This window comes from Mustela erminea, chromosome 8, assembly GCF_009829155.1.
Source record: "Mustela erminea isolate mMusErm1 chromosome 8, mMusErm1.Pri, whole genome shotgun sequence".
Classification (NCBI taxonomy): domain Eukaryota; kingdom Metazoa; phylum Chordata; class Mammalia; order Carnivora; family Mustelidae; genus Mustela; species Mustela erminea.
Genome location: NC_045621.1, coordinates 14,530,703 through 14,550,584, shown reverse-complemented (window position 1 = coordinate 14,550,584; position 19,882 = coordinate 14,530,703). Strand labels below are relative to the sequence as shown.

The 19,882-nt window shown below is 36.4% G+C and overlaps 1 protein-coding gene across 8 annotated transcripts in view; it reads right to left on the bottom strand.

The window, feature by feature from the left end:
- Nucleotides 1-19,882, bottom strand: part of NBEAL1 (neurobeachin like 1) — a 193,018-nt gene that overhangs the window by 5,064 nt on the left and 168,072 nt on the right. For all 8 annotated transcript variants that reach the window (XM_032354479.1, XM_032354480.1, XM_032354481.1 and 5 more), the window contains 8 exons: nt 15,738-15,854; nt 12,526-12,615; nt 8,576-8,685; nt 7,000-7,172; nt 4,614-4,708; nt 2,645-2,761; nt 1,828-1,989; nt 129-277 (listed from right to left, as the gene is read on the bottom strand). In XM_032354479.1, coding sequence (XP_032210370.1) covers nt 129-277; nt 1,828-1,989; nt 2,645-2,761; nt 4,614-4,708; nt 7,000-7,172; nt 8,576-8,685; nt 12,526-12,615; nt 15,738-15,854 — 1,013 coding nt within the window. The remainder of the gene's footprint in view (nt 1-128; nt 278-1,827; nt 1,990-2,644; nt 2,762-4,613; nt 4,709-6,999; nt 7,173-8,575; nt 8,686-12,525; nt 12,616-15,737; nt 15,855-19,882) is intronic.

Genomic DNA, 19,882 nt, shown 5'->3' with positions numbered 1-19,882 from the left:
TTAAGTAATCTCTACCTAAAACATGGGATTCAAACACACAACCCCAAGATCAAGAGTTGCATGCTCCAGTGAGGTGCCCCTATTACCACCTTTTCTTAAGTGAGACTTCAAAGAATCTTATTATTTACCTGTGGAGATTTCTTATGGACAGGAAGCCTTGTAAGCTGCCCGTGATAATATGTTCTCCAGTGATACATATATCTGATACTTGTTCTGTCAGGACTTGGGACCCTAGATACTTGCCATTTATGGAAAACAGATGTAATGCATTCTTATCCTGTAAAGATTAGATGAAGAAAAGTTAATGATCTCAAATGAAAATGGGGTTTTAATACCGGCAATTAAAACTGTGACTATAACAGAATGACTACTGGATTTAAAATTTTGAAATAAACATATAGTTATGCTTATTTTTTATTTTTATTATTTTAAAAGTTTTATTTATTTATTTGACAGAGAGAAACACAGCAAGGGAGGGAACACAGGCAGAGAGAGTGGGAAAGGGAGAAGCAGGCTTCCCACCGAGCAGGAACCTGGGATCACAGCCTTAGCAGAAGGCAGCCACTCAAGCAACTGAGCCACCCAGGAGCCCCTACAGTTAGTTATGTTTAAAGAAAAAGTGTGTAGACAATATTATTACTGTGATTTTAAATGAAAAGTAGCTGTATATTTTAAGAAAATATTTAAATAAGTAATTGCCAAGTAAATAAATATTAAACAGGTACTCTCATCCCTCCAAAAGAATTAAAATCTCACTCAGCCTAAAAAAATCCCACATGACATTTTTTAAGCCCCACATTTTTAACACAGAACAAAAAGACTCTAACTTTTTTTAAAGCTACAGTTTTTAAAAATAATTTATTTTTAAAAAATAAATTTATTTTAAAATAAAATTAAAAAGCCCATTTTTATTAAAATAAAATAATAAAAGCCCAGTGTATGGCTTGAACTCATAACCGGGGATCAAGAGTCTCATGCTCTACCAACAAAATTTAAAAATTTTAAAAAATATTTTTTTTTTGAGAGAGATAAAGAGAAAGAAAGAAAGAATGTATGTGTATTTGGGCATGCAAGTGGGGGAGGGGCAGGGGAAAGAGAGAGAGAGAGAATCCCAAGCAGACTCCCCACTCAGTGGGGAATCCAATGCAGGGTTCAATCTCACGACCCTGAAATCATGACCTGATCTGAAATCAAGAGTTGGATGTTTAACCAACTAAAGCCACCCAGGACCCGGTTCTCTAAATTTTATTATTTAAAAAAAAATTTTTTTTTTAATATTTTATTTATTTGAGAGAGAGAGAGTGAGCGAGCGAGCGCATAAGCCTGGTGAGGGGCAGAAGGAGAGGGACAAGCAGACTCCTTGAGCAGGGGGCCCAACTTGGGGCTCAATCCCCAAACCCCAGGATCATGACCTTAACCAACTGAGCCACCCAGGCACCCCATCAGTGCTCTAATTTTTTAAAAAACTTGATCATGGAAAGAAAAGGAATATAATTTATGGCTCCTTTATACCCAACCTTTGCAAAAAGAATTTAATTTGGTTATAATTTCCACTGAAGCTTCTGAAGTCCCACATAACCAGAAATTCTTTTTGCAATCATGTATTATATAGGTCAATAGAAATCCCTAAAACAAAATATGAACATGAGGCCAACACTGTGATGGGGTCCATCTAATGGTAAGGAATAAACAAATTAAAAGATGAAAGGAACATATCCTTTTCAAAATATGGTGTTCATCAAAATGCCTCATATATACAGTATAACATGGAAAGAAAATGACAGGCTTATAGATAGTCTAGCCCTCCTGCACGTAACTGTTATATACCTTGAGATTGGTCTTTTCTTCAATGCTGGAATAGATAACAATATGTCCTTCCCAAGATATAGCCAAATTAGGAACAGTCAGGAGCACAGAACTCTCAGAAGGTGGCCGTAAAGTCCTCATGTATTGACCTTTCTGAATGGTATGTATAATCACAGTGCCATCCTACATACAGAAAATAGTAGAGTATAAAAAAGAGAAACAGAACAACAAAAAAGAAGGCCAGATAAATAAATACAGGAAATGAACTCAGAAAATGATTATTCTACCAAGGACTCATGTTATCTTAGGAAAAATTTCAATCTTGAAATTTGAAACAGTATTTTATTTCATCAGATGCTCTCTTTCTGTAACTAATAAGACCAGTAAAATACCAAAGTAGAATCCAGTCTCTTTAAGTTTCTTCTGTGTTATGCTACTTCTGCAAAGTCCTACACAAACAATAAAGAATTCCTATACTTTTACTAGTCCCCCTAGAAGAAAATTTGTCATTCCAATTTTAACATATGTGCCTCCAAAGCAAGCATGAAAATAATTAAATATAATATTCCTTCTCAATTTGTAGAAAAAAATTAGCATTTCTTTTTTTTTTTTTTTAAGATTTATTTATTTATCTTTAGAGAGAGAGTGAGGGACGGGGGGGCAGAGGGAGAGGGAGAGAGAATCTCAGACTCCCCACTGAGTATGGAGCCCAGGGTGGGGTTCAATCCCATGACCCTGAGATCATGAGCTGAGCCAAAATCAAGAGTCGGATGCTTAACTGACTGAGCCACCCAGGCACCCTGAAAAAAGTGAGCATTTCTTAAAGGTGAAATCTTACCCTTGATCCTGACACTGCCATATCTAGTTCAGTGCTGATGCCAACACTCAATACCTCATCGGTGTGTCCATACAGAATCTGAAAGGGTTTAGATGCTAAGCCCACAGGAACACCTCCCTAAGGTCGAAAGAGAAGCAAATGTTAATTTTCTAGTAGGCTATTTTCTACAAAAAGTTTTATACTATATTTAAATTGTCTAATCACAAAGTAATATTGCAACTAGTTCTTACCACAGCATGTATTCATAACAAGACTCATTCTGTGTTCCTCCTTGGATTCTCAAATTATTCTGTCTTTTGAAGCTCCAACACTTAATCTGAATAATTTCCAAGTTGACTGCATTGGATCAATTCTAACAGGTGTATTATTTGTCCTTTTCATCCACAGATTTGCTCTTCCTGTACTACAAATAAACTTCATATTCTTTCTCTGAATACTTTTCTTTCTTTGTTTTGGTTGACATAAAATGTCTTTTCTTTCTTTTTTTTGGTTGACTTAAAATGTCAGGTATACAACAATGACTCAACAGTTCTGTAAATTATGTTAATACTGACCATGGTAAATGTAATTATCACCTGTCACTACACAACGTTATTATAATATATTAGCTATGGTCCCTATACTGTATCTCTGTGACCTATTTTATAGAACTTCATTATTTTAAATATTTCATATTAGTAATTTGATATTCAGCCACATCCAATCTGTTGCTTGCTGTTTCTACTTTTGAGTTTACTTATTATATTTGTAATGGTATTGGTTTTAATATTGGTTTGATTCTTCCGCAGTCACCCTTTTCATCTTATTATTTATTTATTTATTTATTTTGAGAGAGAGAGAGAGAGAGAGCGAGAGCGAGAGCAAGCGCACACACACATGAGTGAGTGGGAGGGAGGGGCAGAAAGAGACGGAGAGAAGCAGAACCCCCACTGAGCGTGGATCTGGATGCAGGGCTCCATTCCACAACCCAGACCATGACCTGAGCTGAAATCAAGAGTCAGTTCCTAAGCCGACTGAGCTACCCAGGTGATAATCCTTTCCATCTTTTTTTTTTTTTTTTTTAAAGATTTCATTTATTTATTTGAGAGAGAGAAAGAAAGTGAAAGAACACAAGCAGGGGAGCAGTAGAGGGAGAAGCAGACTCCCTGGCGAGCAGGAAGCCTGATGCGGGACTCGATCCCAGGACCCTGGGATCATGACCTGAGCAGAAGGCAGATGCTTAACCACCTGAGCCACCCAGGCACCCCTCCATCTTTTTTTTTTTAATTTAATTTTTTAATTTGAGAGAGAGTGAGCAAGAGAGTATGCACGGGGGCAGAGGGAGAGGGAGAAGCAGAATCCCCACCAAGCAGGGATCCTGATGTGGGGCTTGATACCAGGACCCTGTGATCATGACCTGAGCTGAAGGCAGATGTTAAACCAACTAAGCTACCTAGGTGCCCCTCCTTTTCATCTTATTATGGCACTGTATAATTTCATCTTTGAGGTCCTTCATGTTTTACTGAATTAATATTCTTATATTCTTCTAATAACACAATTTTATCTCAGAGATCTCTCTATACTTGAGTTGTTGTCTTCACTTGTGTTTAGCATGTTTTGTTTGTACATTACTTTCTATATATAGATATAGAATGTTTGAGTAGTTGCCATGGTATTTGTTTTATAATTATATACAGAGCATATATCTATACTCTTCCTCTATATTAAACTTATAGAAAAGTTAATTATCAATGGATTAAAGAATCAAATGTAAAAAAAATAAAGAAAAATATTACAAGAAAATTTTTAGGTAATTATTTTAACAAATTTGGAGAAGAAAGACTGTTAACCAAAGTAGAAAACCTAAAAGCCATAAAGAAAAAGGACACTTTCTTGAAGGAACATTATGAAGAGTATAATACGGTTGATGAAAATAATAAATCTGTAATTTTTAGCAGTCCCACCAGAAAGGAAGATACAGTGTAACTACCTGTTGTGTTATTTGCCATATCATACATGTAGTATCTCTGGAACCAGAAATCAAATGTATTCCACAATAATCTGTAGCTAAACAAGTCACAATATCTGTAAGAAAAAAGGAATTACAAAGATGAAATGGTGTGGTTTTTCTGAATAAAGCTCTAAGAGCAATTTTAATTTATATTCTATTACTAAATTAGTTGTTTTAGCAGGAGAAGTGTGAGAATGGCAACAGAAAAGCACCGAGAAAGGGTGACACAGGAAAGAAGCAGTATTTTTTTTTTTTTTTTAAAGATTTTATTTTTAGGCCACCTGGGTGTAGATGCCCTGACTCTAGATTTTTGGCTCAAGTTGTGATCTCAGAGTTGTGATATCAGGCTCTGAGTTGGGCTTTGTGCTAAGAGTGGAGCTTGCTTGGGATTCTCTCTCTCCCTTTGCCCCTCTTCCTCCCCAACTCCTCCTTTCTAAAATAAATAAATAAAATCTTAAAAAAAAAAAAGAATGTTAAAGATTTTATTTTTAAGTAATCTCTGTACCCAATGTGGGGCTCACACTTACACCCCTGAGATCAAGAGTCACATGCTGTACCAATTGAGCCAGCCAGGCACCTCAGGAAAGAAGCAGTGTTACTACTGGGTATTTACCTCAAAGATACAAATGTAGTGAAAAGAAGGGCCACCTGTACCCCAATGTTCATAGCAGCAATGGCCACAGTTGCCAAAATGTGGAAAGAACCAAGATGTCCTTCAACAGATGAATGGATAAAGAAGATACGGTCCACATATACAATGGAATATTATGCCTCCATCAGAAAGGATGAATACCCAACTTTTGTATCAACATGGATGGGACTGGACGAGATTATGCTGAGTGAAATAAGCCAAGCAGAAAAAGTCAATTATCCTATGGTTTCACTTACTTGTGGAACATAAGGAATGACACAGAGGACATGGGGAGATGGAGAGGAGAAATGAGTTGGGGGAAATAGGAGGGGGAGACAGACGAACCATGAGACTGTGGACTCTGAGAGACAAACTGAAGGTTTTGGAGGAGAGGGGAGTGGGAGGTTGGGTGAGCCCAGTAGTGGGTACTATGGAGGGCACATATTGCATGGAGCACTGGGTGAGGTGCATAAACAATGAATTTTGGAACACTGAAAAGAAATTTTTAAAAAATGAAAAAAAAAAAAAAAAAGAAGCAGTGTTAAACTCAAGTAGAAGAGCTTTGAGAGTGAAGAGTATACATGGGGCGGGGAAACGTCTGCTGGAGTCCGGGCAGTGGGTGAGGTGGCTTGGAATGGATTCCCAGGAAGTTCTGATATGCTGCTCTGCTCTCTTACTCTCTCATTCGCATTCACCTTCTACTCCTATTAAGCACTGCAATCCTATGGAATACGTACCTCTAACCAAATTAGTACATATTACATTGCAAATTCTCAATATGAAATACATTTTTTTACTAAACAGTAAAAACCTGAGCTAAGTGTCATCTCAGGAGTCACCTGTATAGAATTAGTAGCAGACCATTTCCCTTTCCTAATAGGTATACTAGGGGAAAATCTACATGGTCTTTTGTTTTTAGAGACAGCGAGTGTGGAGAGAGGGAGGGACTGAGGGGCAGAGAGAAAGAGAATCTTTAACAGGTTCCATGCCCAGTGTGGAGCCCAGTGCAGAGCCAGACACGGGCCAATCTTACATCCCTGAGATCGCAAACTGAGCCAAAATCAAGAGCTGGACACTTAACCTACGGAGCCACCCAGGCACTCCCACAATATTTTATTCTTTTACTGAAGGCTGGAACACTGAGAAGCACCAGGTTAAACTACCTTCAGTAATTTACCTCCTCCATGCTTAACTAATAGGGCAGGTGATGTCTTATTCAACAATGACAGATTTTTTTTAACCATTTTGTCTTAAAATTCTTATTTGTATTAACTAATTTTTATTTATTTTTATTTTTAAAAGATTTATGTATTTTGAGAGAGAGGTGGGGTAGAGGGAGAGGGAGAGAATCTCAAGCAGACTCCCTGCTGAGTTGCAGAGTCAATGTGGGGCTCCATCCTACTACCCTGGCATCATGACCTGAGCAGAAACCAAGAGTTGGGTGTTCAACCAACTGAGTCACCCAGGCACTGGTTTTCAACTAATTTTTTAAAAAAAGACTTAGCCTAACATTGTTCAGATACTATAAAGCTGTATTTAGTTTATATAGTATTTAGTGTATCCCAAATGCATAAATACTCTTAAAGAAACCATAATGTTCTTAACTGCTCTATCAAAAAGTTTACTTAGCTTCGAAGGTAAATTTTAATGCTTTCTATAGGAACATGTACTACACTTTTGTAGTTAGAAGAAAGTGAAACTTTTCTTTTTTGGGGAAAAAAAGTTAATACTTACCCATGTGTCTAATATTGTGTGAAATAATTTTGCCTTTTGTAAGCGACATCACTTGAATGCTATTATCCCAGTGTCCAGCACTGAAAAGCAACTTCGCATCATGTGATACTATGAATAGCTTAGAAGTGATCTCCAGCCCTGGAGCAAAAGGACCATTCATGATACGCTGAGTTCTGTAAACACAATGAAATATTAGACTTTTCCTTAAAAGATCACTTAGGCTGATACCAATTATTTTTTAAATCTCTCTGAGAAAGAAAAAAAATTAATCTGTTCAACCATTCAATTTGAAATGTCCATTAATGAATAACAACTTTCAGAAAATATATTAATAGTATTCATATTTTTTATTACACAACATGGTACATAACAAATAGTCTCAAGGGTTAAGCTAAAGAAGTTGAGACTGGTGAAGGTGTGGAAAAGATTTAAGTCTTGCCTTTCAAAGCCAGGTTAGGAAGATTGTCAATTCTGTAAATGATAGTATCAAACTATAAAGGACAAGATAAGGATATGACAGGATGAGGAAAGTTGGAAATCAACTGAAACCAGGAATCTACTCCACAGGCAGATAAATGTGTACCTAACAATACTCATAAAGATCATTTCTCACTCAAACGAAAGCAAGGATATGGGTTTTTATCTGCTTTCCTGTGAAATAAATACCTGTGAGGTCAGCCAATCTAGATTTTGCAGAGACACAATGAAGTTATACACAACCAATGAATCACTGAATACTACACCAAAAACTAATGATGTACTATATGTTGGCTAACTGAACATAAAAAAAGAAGTTATTACACCTCAGTGTGTACACAGAGAATGAGGGCCAATTCTGACAGTTCAGCTCTAGAACTTTATTATTCAGTATTAATTTGCTGAAGGTATGCTTTGTGCCAAGCACAACAGTACTAAGTCCTACATGGGATAAGAAGGAAAAAAGACATCACTCCTAATAAACATACATACTCCTAATACAACTCGGAGTAAGGGAAACATTACTTGAATTTAAGATGTAATCTTTGGATATTTAAAAAATTAACTAAGGTAATAAATAAATTTTAAAAAATCTAAAAGAAATAATAAAAGTAAACAAAATAAAAAATTAACTAAGGTAAATAATAAATTCTTATATAAAATATACAAGGCTTATTTATAAGTAAAATTGTACAATAAAAATACAATCAAGCCTAAAAACTACTAATAATTTCTTTTTTTAAAAAATATTTTATTTATTTGTCAGAGAGCAAGAGAGCGAGAGAGAGAGAGTGCCACAAGCATGGGAGTGGCAGGCAGAGCTAGAAGCCTGATTCAAGACTCACTTCCACGACTCTGGGATCATGACCCAAGCTGAAGGCAGACGCTTAGCTGACTGAGTCACCCAGGTATCCTAATTTCTGTTTCTATAATGGTATTATAAAAATTATTTTATCCTGAAGCCAGGAAGAGGGAAAAAGGGAAGAAAATCTACATGTCTACTATATTACTTTCAAAATGACACCAATCAATTTAGCTGTTTTTCCCAGCAATAAGGTACCAGGTGCACCTGTTTTGCTTTAAATATTCATTTACTTACTTGGGATTTGTTACAGTTTGATCTTTGATGAATGTAAAGTAATTGGAAATGTTTCTGTCATAAGGCAGCCATCCATGGGTTCCAACAATGTAATTCATGTTTACTGTTATCTGGTAAAGAACATATGAAGACAAAAATGAAATAAAAGATTAAAGAAAGCAGCACAAAATAATGGAATGTTCATATGATGCTAGCATTTACCATTAAGGAATAATGTGGGATTGTGTACTTAAAGCACAAAACTCATTAATTCTTTTTCTCTTTAAGATTTTATTTTTAGGTAATCTCTATACCCAAAGTGGGGCTCAAACTCACAACCCTGAAATCACATACTCTACTGACTGAGCCAACCAAGTGCCCTGCATAAAGCCTTAATAATAAAAATTAATAAAGGGGTGACTGGGTGGCTCAGTGGGTTAAAGCCTCTGTCTTCGGCTCAGGTCATAATCCCAGGGTCCTGGGATCGAGCCTCGCATCGGGCTCTCTGCTCAGTGGAGAGCCTGCTTCCTCCTCTCTCTCTGCCTACTTGTGACCTCTGTCTGTCAAATAAATAAATAAACCTTTAAAAAAAAAATAAAATAATAATAAAGTCTTAAAATGGAAAAATCTGTTTATTCTTATCTTTTAGTTTATCTTATATCTCATGGCAAGAAAAGTTGTTCAATTATCTCTCCGTTTTTTTAGATTTTATTTATTTGAGAGACACAGAGGGAGAAAGAGCATGTTCAAGGGAGGGGCAAAGAGAAGGGGACAGACTCCCCACCCTGAGTGGGGAGCCCAATGTGGGGCTCAATCCCAGGACCCTAAGGTCATGACCTGAGCCCAAGTCAGATGCTTAACCACTGAGCCACCCAAGGGCCTCTGTATCTTTCTTTAGTGAGATAATTTTTCTCCTCATTTCTCAAAGTTTACTAACATCTATTAGTTGGCATTTGGAAGAAATTAAAAGTTATTAAAAGAAATTAAGAAGCTCTCTCTTAGTGATAGTCATAGTGAATATTCTTTTTTTCTTTTTTTTTTTTTAAGATTTATTTATTTGAAAGACAGAGAGAACAGGCGAGCACAGGGAAGAGGGGCAGAGTGAGAGAGAGAATCCCAAGCAGACTCCCCTCTGAGCACCGAGCCTAATATAGGACTTTATCTCACAACCCTGAGATCATGATCTGAGCCAAAACCAAGAGTCAGAGGCTTAAGCAACTGAGCCACCCAGGTGTCCCTTATAGTGAATAATGAAAAGCCCCCCCCAATTATAAAACAGATTACAAAGAAGACATAACTTAAAGAAATACAGGTATTAAAGGTGAAAATGACAAGAATTCTACCACTGAAAGGCACTTTTTTTGGAGTATGTCTTTCTAGACTTCCTTTCATAAGCAAACACACAATATACATACTTAGAAAAATAGGTTTAATTCTGGAATCTCTACTGTTCCCTGTGCTATACTCCTGTCTTATAATTTGTATATGACCGAATGTGAATAAGACAGTCCATGTACCTGCGGCCCAGATCCCTTGCTTGCTAGCTCTGCAACTATGAGCAAATTACATTTGAGTTCTAATTTCTCATCTGTACAAGAGAAATAATAATAGTGCCTATCTCACAGGATTGTTGGTGGATTAAATTACAAAATTTATATAAAGCACTCACTAACACGTTCTGAGTGTATATACTTTAATCAACTTTGTATTACTTCTCATTTTCATTCTTTTACTGCCTTATAATATATTATAATAGATGATATTATATTGTATTTTTATCTTGTACAAAATTTTCTGGTATTTTCAGATATTTATTATTCCAAATAAACTTTAGAATTACAGTTAACTTGAATAACGCTATGAAACTAGAAGTCAACTTCAATGAAAAAATCTGCAAAGACCACAAATACATGGGGTTAAATAGCAGGCACTTAAACAATGAATAGGTCAACCAAGAAATAAAAGAAATAAAATATATAGAAAGAAATGAAAATGAAAACACAACAGTCTGCCTTTGGGATGCAGCAAAAATGGTCCTAAGAGGGAAGTATATAGCAATAGAGGCCTACCTCAAAAAGCAAGGAAAATCTCAAATAATCTAACCTTATACCTAAAGGAGCTAGAAAAAGAACAGCAAACGAAGCCTAAAGTAATAAATGATAAACTACTACTACTACTACTACTACTACTAATACAACAGATCAATGAAACCAGGAGCTAGTCATTTGAAAAAAATAATACAACTGATAAACCTGTAGACTCAATCGAAAGAAAAGAGGTGTGCCTGGGTGGTTCACTCTGTTAAATCTCCAACTCTTGGTTTTGGCCCAGGTCATGATCTCAGGGTTGTGAGATCAAGCCCCATATCAGGCTCCCCACTCAGTGGGGAGTCTGCTGGAGATGCTCTCCCTTTCCCTCGATCCCTCCCTTTCTCACTTGCTCTAAAATAATAAATAAATCTTAAAAAAAAAAAAAAAAAGAGAGAGAAAGGAAGTACCCAAATAAAATCATAAACGAGAGGGGAAAGAATAACCACCAACACCACAGAAATACAATTACAAGAGAATATTATGAAAAACTATATGCCAACAAATTGCACAACCTGAAAGAAACAGATAAAGTCCCCAAAACACATAAATTGCCAAAGCTGAAACAGGAAGAAATAGAATTTGAATAGACCAATAACCAACACTAATTTATTTTTATTTTATTTTAATTTGGTTTAAAAAAATTTTTTTAAAGATTTTATTTGACAGAGAGATAGAACACAAGTAGGCAGAGCAGCAGGGAGAGGGAGAAGCAGGCTCTCGGTCTAGCCTGGAGCCTGATATGGGGCTTGATCCCAGGACCCTGGGATTATGACCTGAGCAAAGGCAGCCGCTTAACTGACTGAGCCACCCAGGCACCCTGTCTAGCACTAATTTAAAGGGATAAACATACCCCAATATTTATAGCATTACTACAATAGCCAAATTATGGAAACAGCCCAAGTGTCTATCAACTGATGAATGGATAAAGATGTGGTCTGCCTGTCTATCTACACATAATGGAATACTACTCAGCCATAAAAAGGAATAAAATCTTGCTATTTGCAATGACATGGATGGAGCTAGAGAGTATTATGCCAAGCAAAATTAGTCATCAAAAACAAATACCATATGATTTCACTCACATGTAGAATTTAAGAAAGAAAGCAAATAAATGAGCAAATGGGACAAAGACAGAGAGAGAGAGGCAAACCAAGAAACACACTGTTACCAGAAGGGGGATGGGAGGGGAGATGGGTTAAACAGGTAAGGAGGGGCGGCTGTTAAGGAGGGCACCTGTTGTGATGAGCACCAGGTGACGTATGGAAGTGCTGAATCACTGTATTGTATACCTGAACCTAGTATTACACTGTATGTTAACTAACTGGAATTTAAATGAAAAGTTAAAAAAAAAAACCGAAACAACTATTTCTGGTTCTAAAAACAGACCAAAAGCAAGTAATAAATTGAGACATATTTATTGAAATAAAAAAAAAAGAATTACAGTTAAGTAATTGAAATAAAAGCTGTGTATCTAGAAGACATGTATTTTTAAAAGATTTATTTATTTATTTTAGAGAGAGCATGAGCAGGAGGGGCAGAGGGAGAGAGAGACTCTCAAGCAGACTCCATGCTGAGCATGGAGCCCTAGGCTAGGCTCCACCGTAGGACCCTGAGATCATGACCTGAGATGAAACCAAGAGCTGAATGCTTAACTGACGGTGCCTCTCAGGTGTCCTCAGAAAATACATTTTCATATTTGATCAAAATAATTTCATAAAAATCTTCTTTATAATTTTTAAGAAGTCTTTAAAAATTCATTTTCTCAATTTTTTTGGTAAGTTTTCTGTAATGTATTTTGTAAGTATTTTGTAATGTATTTTTTGTAAGTTTTTTATAATGTATTTTGATGTAGCAGTGTGAAAAAAATATAAGTCAACTTACCAATAACTCAGGACTGCCTTGAGACATAAAAGAACGAGACTGATTTTTGGGGACAACGGCCTTGATTAGTGGGACGCCATCACTAATTCCCTATAAAATAAAGACAGAGGCTTAGTGGCTAGTTCTGCTTATCTTTATTAGGTTTAAGTTACTGAAAACTTCTATTTCTTTAAACAAGAATGAACCCTGTGAGACAGCATTTTACTCTATCAAAACGTACCATTTAATTAAAATGTAGAAAAGGAGAATCATTATGCTGTACACTTGAAACTAATGTAACAGTGTGTATCAAATAATACTTTTTTAAAAAGCCTAAAAAATGTAGGAAAGGAACTTTGTACCATGTTTGTTGAGTGGCATACTTCAAACTTCTAAAACCCATAATTTTCTTGTATTTTACTCTGCTGTGAAAGAGAAATGCAGATTTCAAGAAGCATCAACCATTTAACACAGCCAATGATTTCAAATCTTTCCTTTTCCCTTGCCATGCTGACATAAATATAAAGTAGAAAATGTAGACCATATAAGAGCATATTGCCAAGTCAAATACAATAACTGGTTATATTTTTATAGAAGTTCTTTTTGGGTTTAACTTTCAAAACATAGATCTATCCCATTAAGTGAGAAAATCCAGAATGATGGAACAATAGTACCAGAAAATAAAGTCCTTAGAAAATATCTGCCATTATCTCATTACAACATGAAAGAGAAGAGTGATTTGAACTAAGTTTTTTGATGTAACAGTAGTTCATAAATTATACTTCACATTTATTAGATAAATTATAACCTAACATTATTGGGTATATGCTATGTATCAGGTATTATTCTAAGATACTTACATGAATTAAATAAAGAATTATAAACCATACAAAATTAGTCCCTATCTCTTCTCTTCACTCCGTGAATCATGAGAACAACTTACATTTGCATAGCATAAATGAACATGGTGTTTGAAGAAATCCATTTATCAGGCCTTTGCTTTCACTGCTATCTCTGTTTTCTTTACCATTTTAGCAACTAGGAAGAGATAACTACAGACAGGCCTTCTCTTTTCATAGGAATGAGGTGGGAAATAGCTCCCCCTACAATGATGAACAGGGATTAACAAATTATTAGCACCCAAGGATATTTATTGTGTTCTTTGTCCTGCTCCAGATACTGGTCCTGGGGCTAACTACCCTGTGACATGTTGGGTTCAAAGGGTTCAAATGTCACTGAATCTACAGATGGAACTTGAAATGCATTATTCTATAAAAACAAGGTCACAAATTATTAGACATGATGAAATAATTTTATTACCATTGCATAATATAGTATAACATGTGCATCAGATTATGTGTTCAATAATGGGTTGTCTATGTGCAGTGTAGAGTTATCATAGCAGGCTCGAAACAGTCTCCTTAGAACGGCCTGCCTTTAAGGTTGGCCCCTGGCTTGCATCTGGGAACTTGGTGGTCAGAGCTCCTTACACTGATACAAAACTTGTCCTCAAGGATAAAAGCAGCTTGTTTTTCATAGATTAATTGTGCAAACAACATGGTTTATGCTGAAGACCCTATTTTCTCCTGGGAGCCTGGAATTTTGGCATGGACAAGGCACGTGTGACCAGCCCCTAATAAAAACCCTGAGTGTTGAGTCTCTAATGAGTTTCCCTGGTAGACAAACATGTGTTTTCACATGTCATTGCATGTCCTATGTGACTGTCCTAGGAGAGGATTCTTGGAGACTTGCCCCGATTTCCTCTCTACTACACCCCACGTGCCTTCGTCCTTTGCTGGTGTTGTTTTGTATCCTTTCACTGTAATAAATTTTAGCTGAGTACAACCATATGTTGAATACCCTGAGTCCTTCCAGCAAATCATCAAACCTGAGATGGTCTTAGGAACCCAGAACACATCCAGGAATTAGTCATCTTTTCTTTTTTCTTTCTTTTTAAAAGTTAAGCTCTATGTCTAACATGGGTCTTGAACTCATGATCCCAAGATCAAGAGTCACATGCTTTACTGACTGAGTCAGACAGGGGCCCCAAAAGAGTCATCATTTCTAAGCACTGTTTCTATGTATGCCAAGTTCCAGGCAACTGACTTAGATACTTTGGGAAAACAACTGATTCTGGAGAGTTTGTATTGTTAAACACTAAATAACTATATCTCACTAAACATGACTCTAGGAAAGGAGTGGCAAGAATTAATTATGAAGTGTCTTTACCATGGGAAAACATTTAAAGTACTATAGAGTTTAGTACAACATGATTCATTTGAATAAAACCCAATATAAAGCTAATTATAATAGAAACTTTATAAAATTTTTTAACACCAAATTATTTAAAAATTCTATAATGATTTCCCATGCTAGTGAACCTAAGAAACACATTATAATGATGTTCTAAGGCAGGATTTGACAAACGGCCTATGGTACAAGTCCAACCTACCACCTGTTTTATAGGCTGTGGGTAAGCAAAGAATGGTTTTTACATTTTTAAATGGTTGTATTTTAAGTGGTTACATAAGTACCTATATAACATTCTTGATTTTACCTTTTGACTACAGAGTTGAAAATATTTATTATCTGGCCCTTTAAGAAAAGTTTTCCAATGTCTATTGTATTGTGTGAGAGCTACTGCTTTTTTCACACATTTCCAAACTATTCTTAATAACTTTTTATCATCATTTTTCTTCTTGCCAAGAATATTATGTCTTAACCAAATCCATAGGTACAAATGCATTTCACATTTACACTGTGAACAAAAATTCAGTACGTATATAAACGTTTGAATTTAAAGTACTCTTTCAATTATAGCAACAACTATCCTGTTTTACTTGATTATTCCTTCTGATATTAGCAATTAACAATCTGACTTATTGGGACATATTTTATAAATGAGCAGACACTATAATTAGGAGTTATTTTACACTCTATGTATCATTTCAGCTGTCACGAAAAGCAATTTAAATCAAATTATTTATTCTTCGTTGTCTGGAAAATGTGAAGTAGAAGACAGCAAGCCAAGAAAAATAGGTCTCACTACCACTCAGCAGCAAACAAAAACTTTCAGCAAGATTGTTTTAAAAACCAAGAATATATTACTGCAATATTACTTACTATTTTGGATTAAATATTATGACCCCCCTCCTTTTGAGAATAAAAGGAGCATTGATTGGTGTATAGAATTCACAGAGAAAATACTTTGATATTACCAAGCTGGATATTACCTCTATAAAAAATGACTTGAGTTCGGAGAGATGTTGAAATACATTTAGGATTGAAGTGTCTGTTTTGGTCTGCTTCTGCACTGCTTCTTCTGCTGACAATCTAGGAGGATGTGGTTCCTTCAAAATAATTTTAAGAAAAAATAACTCCATAACTATATTAAGACATCTCTCACTGTATTCCTGCACACATACTGGGCTCTTGCTACAATGGATTACACACCATGAACTGTTGACAAATTCTAGGCCACTGTTCAGACTACTCCTTCAGCAGAGTTTTTATGCTGCTCATTTCTAGAGAAACCCTACTTCTACTTTAAAGTTTTTCTTATTGATGTCCGTCTTGAATTTCTAAGCCAGAATTAACAATTCTTTTATTATTTTTACTAGCACACTGTTTTGTTTAGTATTTTATTTAGTAATTATTTCTGTGTTGGATCATGTAGTTGTTTATGGTCTATCTTTTCCAACTAGGCAATGGGTATCTTTTTAAAGATTTTTAAAATAATTTTTAAGTAATTTTAAAGTAATCTCTACACCCAATATGGGGCTTGAACGCACAATCCCGAGATCAAGAGGTGCACACTCCACTGACTGAGCTAGTCAGGTACCCTTAGGCAAAGGTATTTTAAAACCAGAAAACAAATCTTACTCATTTTTGAATTTTTGATACCTAGAACAGTGTATTGAGTATGATAGATGCTTAATAAATATTTGGTAAAATTAAATGAATCATTCAAAAGTCAAAATTCATATGGGTAAATCCTTATTTCCTGAAATAAAAATCAAAATGTCAATACTATCAAAATCAAATTATAAATATTGCTGCAATCATTTTCAAATAAAATATTCTTCCTTAACTTTAATGTCAGCAACACAGAACAGTGTTACCTTTATTAAATTAGAAGTAAATGGCAAATCAAATTAATAAGCAAAAAGCATAATTAAAATATAGAACAGAATTCCATCTAAAGGGGATTTTTCTATATCACAAAATATTAAATGACAGAAAATAATATGACAGCTATAAGTACTTCGATATTTAGCTCTCAATCCATATGAGTACGATTCACTTTATTTTAAATCAAAGGCTGCCTGGAAGTTAAGATGGTGGAGGAGTAGAGGGATTTAAGTTTGTCTCAGCCCTCAAATACAACTAGATAGTTATCAAATCATTCTGAACACCCAAGAAATCAACTGGAGATCTGAGAAAAGAAATGCTGTAAGTCTAAAAGTAGAAAAGCAACCACTGTTTGGAAGGTAGGAGGTACAGAGACTTGCATCCAGTGTGAGAGCGCGGAGGATACAGCCGTGGGGAGGGGCCTGCTTAAGGAGGCTACCACAAAGCATCATAAGCAGCTGAGTGCAAAATCAAAACTTTTGGAAGACTGCTCCTACAGTGAGGGACATGCCTGGCTTAAAGGTGCTCAGATGGTGAAGTGGGGCAGAATCCCAGGTGTGACAGCATGATCTGAGGATCCCTGGGGTTACAAGAAGAACGGGTGGCACCTAAGGGTGGCAGAGTTCCCAGGTACAGGAGCGTAGAAGCCAGCTGACAACAGTGAGTCTAAGTGCCAGCTTTCTGCTCTGTGTTGCCATAAGCTGATCCCCTGCGTGATCAAGCGACTGCTTTCCTGAGACAGGTTTCCCAAATGGCAGAAGTGGGGCAAGACCATCTCTGGGAGGAATAGGGCGGGTCCAAACCGTGGGAGTCCCTAAACTTTGGAATTTTGAAATTCAGTCAGATGCTAGGGATAAAAAAGCTTGGACGTGGGGAGGGTGAACACAGAGTTCTGACAGAAATGCGGGAGACAAGAGTGAATGAGTGCTTTTCTGTGAGGGCTCACTGAAGAGTGGGGGGCACACATTTTCAGCTTGGGGGGCTAGAAAACAGAGTCCTGCCATATTCATCCTGCCTGTCAGTGCTGAAGTCCTCAGGGAGCAAAAGAGAGCCACCTAGTGGAGTCTGCAGCCGCTTACACTAGCCCCTGCCTCCCTTGCAATGCAGGTACATTTCCACTACAGCAAAGCAAGTCCACCTGAGAATGAGCATAATGGGGCCCCTCTCCCAGAAGACCAGCACAAACAACTCTCCTGTACCAAGTCTACTGATCATAAAGGGCTGAAAAACTTCAGCTCTAGGAGAAAACAGTAGCTAGTATTCTTTGTATTTTTATTCTTTAGTCTTTCATTATTATTTTTTGTTATTTTCTTATTTTTTTCCAATTCTTTTTTAAATGTTTACTTTCATAAACATTATATAGATGTTTTATTTTTTGTTTCTTTTCATTGTGTGTGTGTGTATAATTTTCTTATTTTGGGATCTAGTTTATTTTCTTTTTAATATTTATTTGAGAGAGAGAGTACAAGAGAGATCATGAGTAAGGGGGAAGGGCAGAAGGAGAAGCAGACTCCCCAGTGAGCAAGAGCCTGATGTGGGACTCAATCCCAGGGCCCTGGGATCATGACCTGAGCTGAAGACAGATGCTTAACCAAATGAACCACCCACATGCCTGGGATCTAGTTTCTTTTAACAAGCAGACTAAAACACATCCAGGATTTAGTTCTTTTCTGTTGATATTGTTGTTTTTCTTTTTCTTTTCTTTTCTGGACAAAATGACAAGACAGAGAAATTCACCCCAAAAGAAAGAAGGTGGGGTAGTATTCACAGTCAGGAATTTAATCAATACAGATATAAGTAAAATGTCTAAACTAGAATTTAAAACGACAATTATAAAGATACTAGCTGGGCATGAAAAAAGTAGAGAAGACCCTAGAGAATCCTTTATTATAGAGATAAAAACTAAAATCTAGTCAGGTTAAAATTAAAAACCCTATAACTGAGATACAGACCCAAGTAGAGGCCATAAAAACAAGCATGAACAAAGCAGAAGAGTGAATCAGTGATAGAGAAGATAGAATTATAGAAAGTAATGAATGTGAAAAGGAGAGGGGACTAAAACTATTAAAGCATGAAGGTAGGCTTAGGGAACTCAGCAATTCCAAAAAGTGAAATAATATCCATATTATAGGAGTCCCAGAAGAAAAGCGGGCAAAATGGGGACAGAAGGTTTATTTGAACAAATCATGGCAGAGAACTTTCTGAACATGGGGAAGGAAACATACACTCAAGTCCAAGAGGCACAGAGAACTCCCTACAAAAGCAACAAAAATAGGCCAACACCATGACATGTTAATAGTGAAACTTACAAATTACAAAGATAAAGAGAAAATTCTGAAAGCAGCTTGGGACAAGAGGTCCTTAACCTACAACAGCAGACATGTAAGGCTGGCAGCTGACCTGTCATAGAGACCTGGTAGGTCAGAAAGGACTGGCATGATGTATTCAACGAGCTAAATGCAAAAAATATGCACCCAAGAATACTTTATCCAGTAAGGCTGTAATTCAGAAGAGAAGGAGAGATAAACAGCTTCCAAGACAAAATAAAAACTAAAGGAACAGTGAACAGTAAAGCAACCCTGATGAAAGGGGGCCCATATGAGCAAAAGAGATACCAAAAGTAACAATGACCAGAAAAGAATGTAGACAATCTACAGGAATAATGATTTTACAAGTAATACAGTAATACTGAATTCGTATCTTTCAGTAATTACTCTGAATGTAAATGGACTAAATAATCAAAAGACATAGGGTATAGGGGCGCCTGGGTGGCTCAGTGGGTTAAGCCGCTGCCTTCGGCTCAGGTCATGATCCCAGGGTCCTGGATCGAGTCCCGCATCGGGCTCTCTGCTCAGCGGGGAGCCTGCTTCCTCCTCTCTCTGCCTGCCTCTCTGCCTGCTTGTGATTTCTCTCTCTGTCAAATAAATAAATAAAATCTTTAAAAAAAAAAAAAAAAGACATAGGGTATAAGAATGGACAGAAAAATAAGACCTATTGATATGCTGCTTAAAAGAGACTAATTTCAGACCAAGGACACCTCCAGATTGAAAGTGAGGGTATCTCCACCATTTATTATGCTAAGGGACATCAAAAGAAAGCTGAAGTGACCATCTTTATATCAGACAAACTATGTTTCAAATTAAAGACTGCAATAAGAGATGGAAAAGGACACTATATCATAATAAGGAATCGATTCAACCAGAAGATCTAACCTTTGTAAATACTTATGCCCCTAACTTGGAAGCAG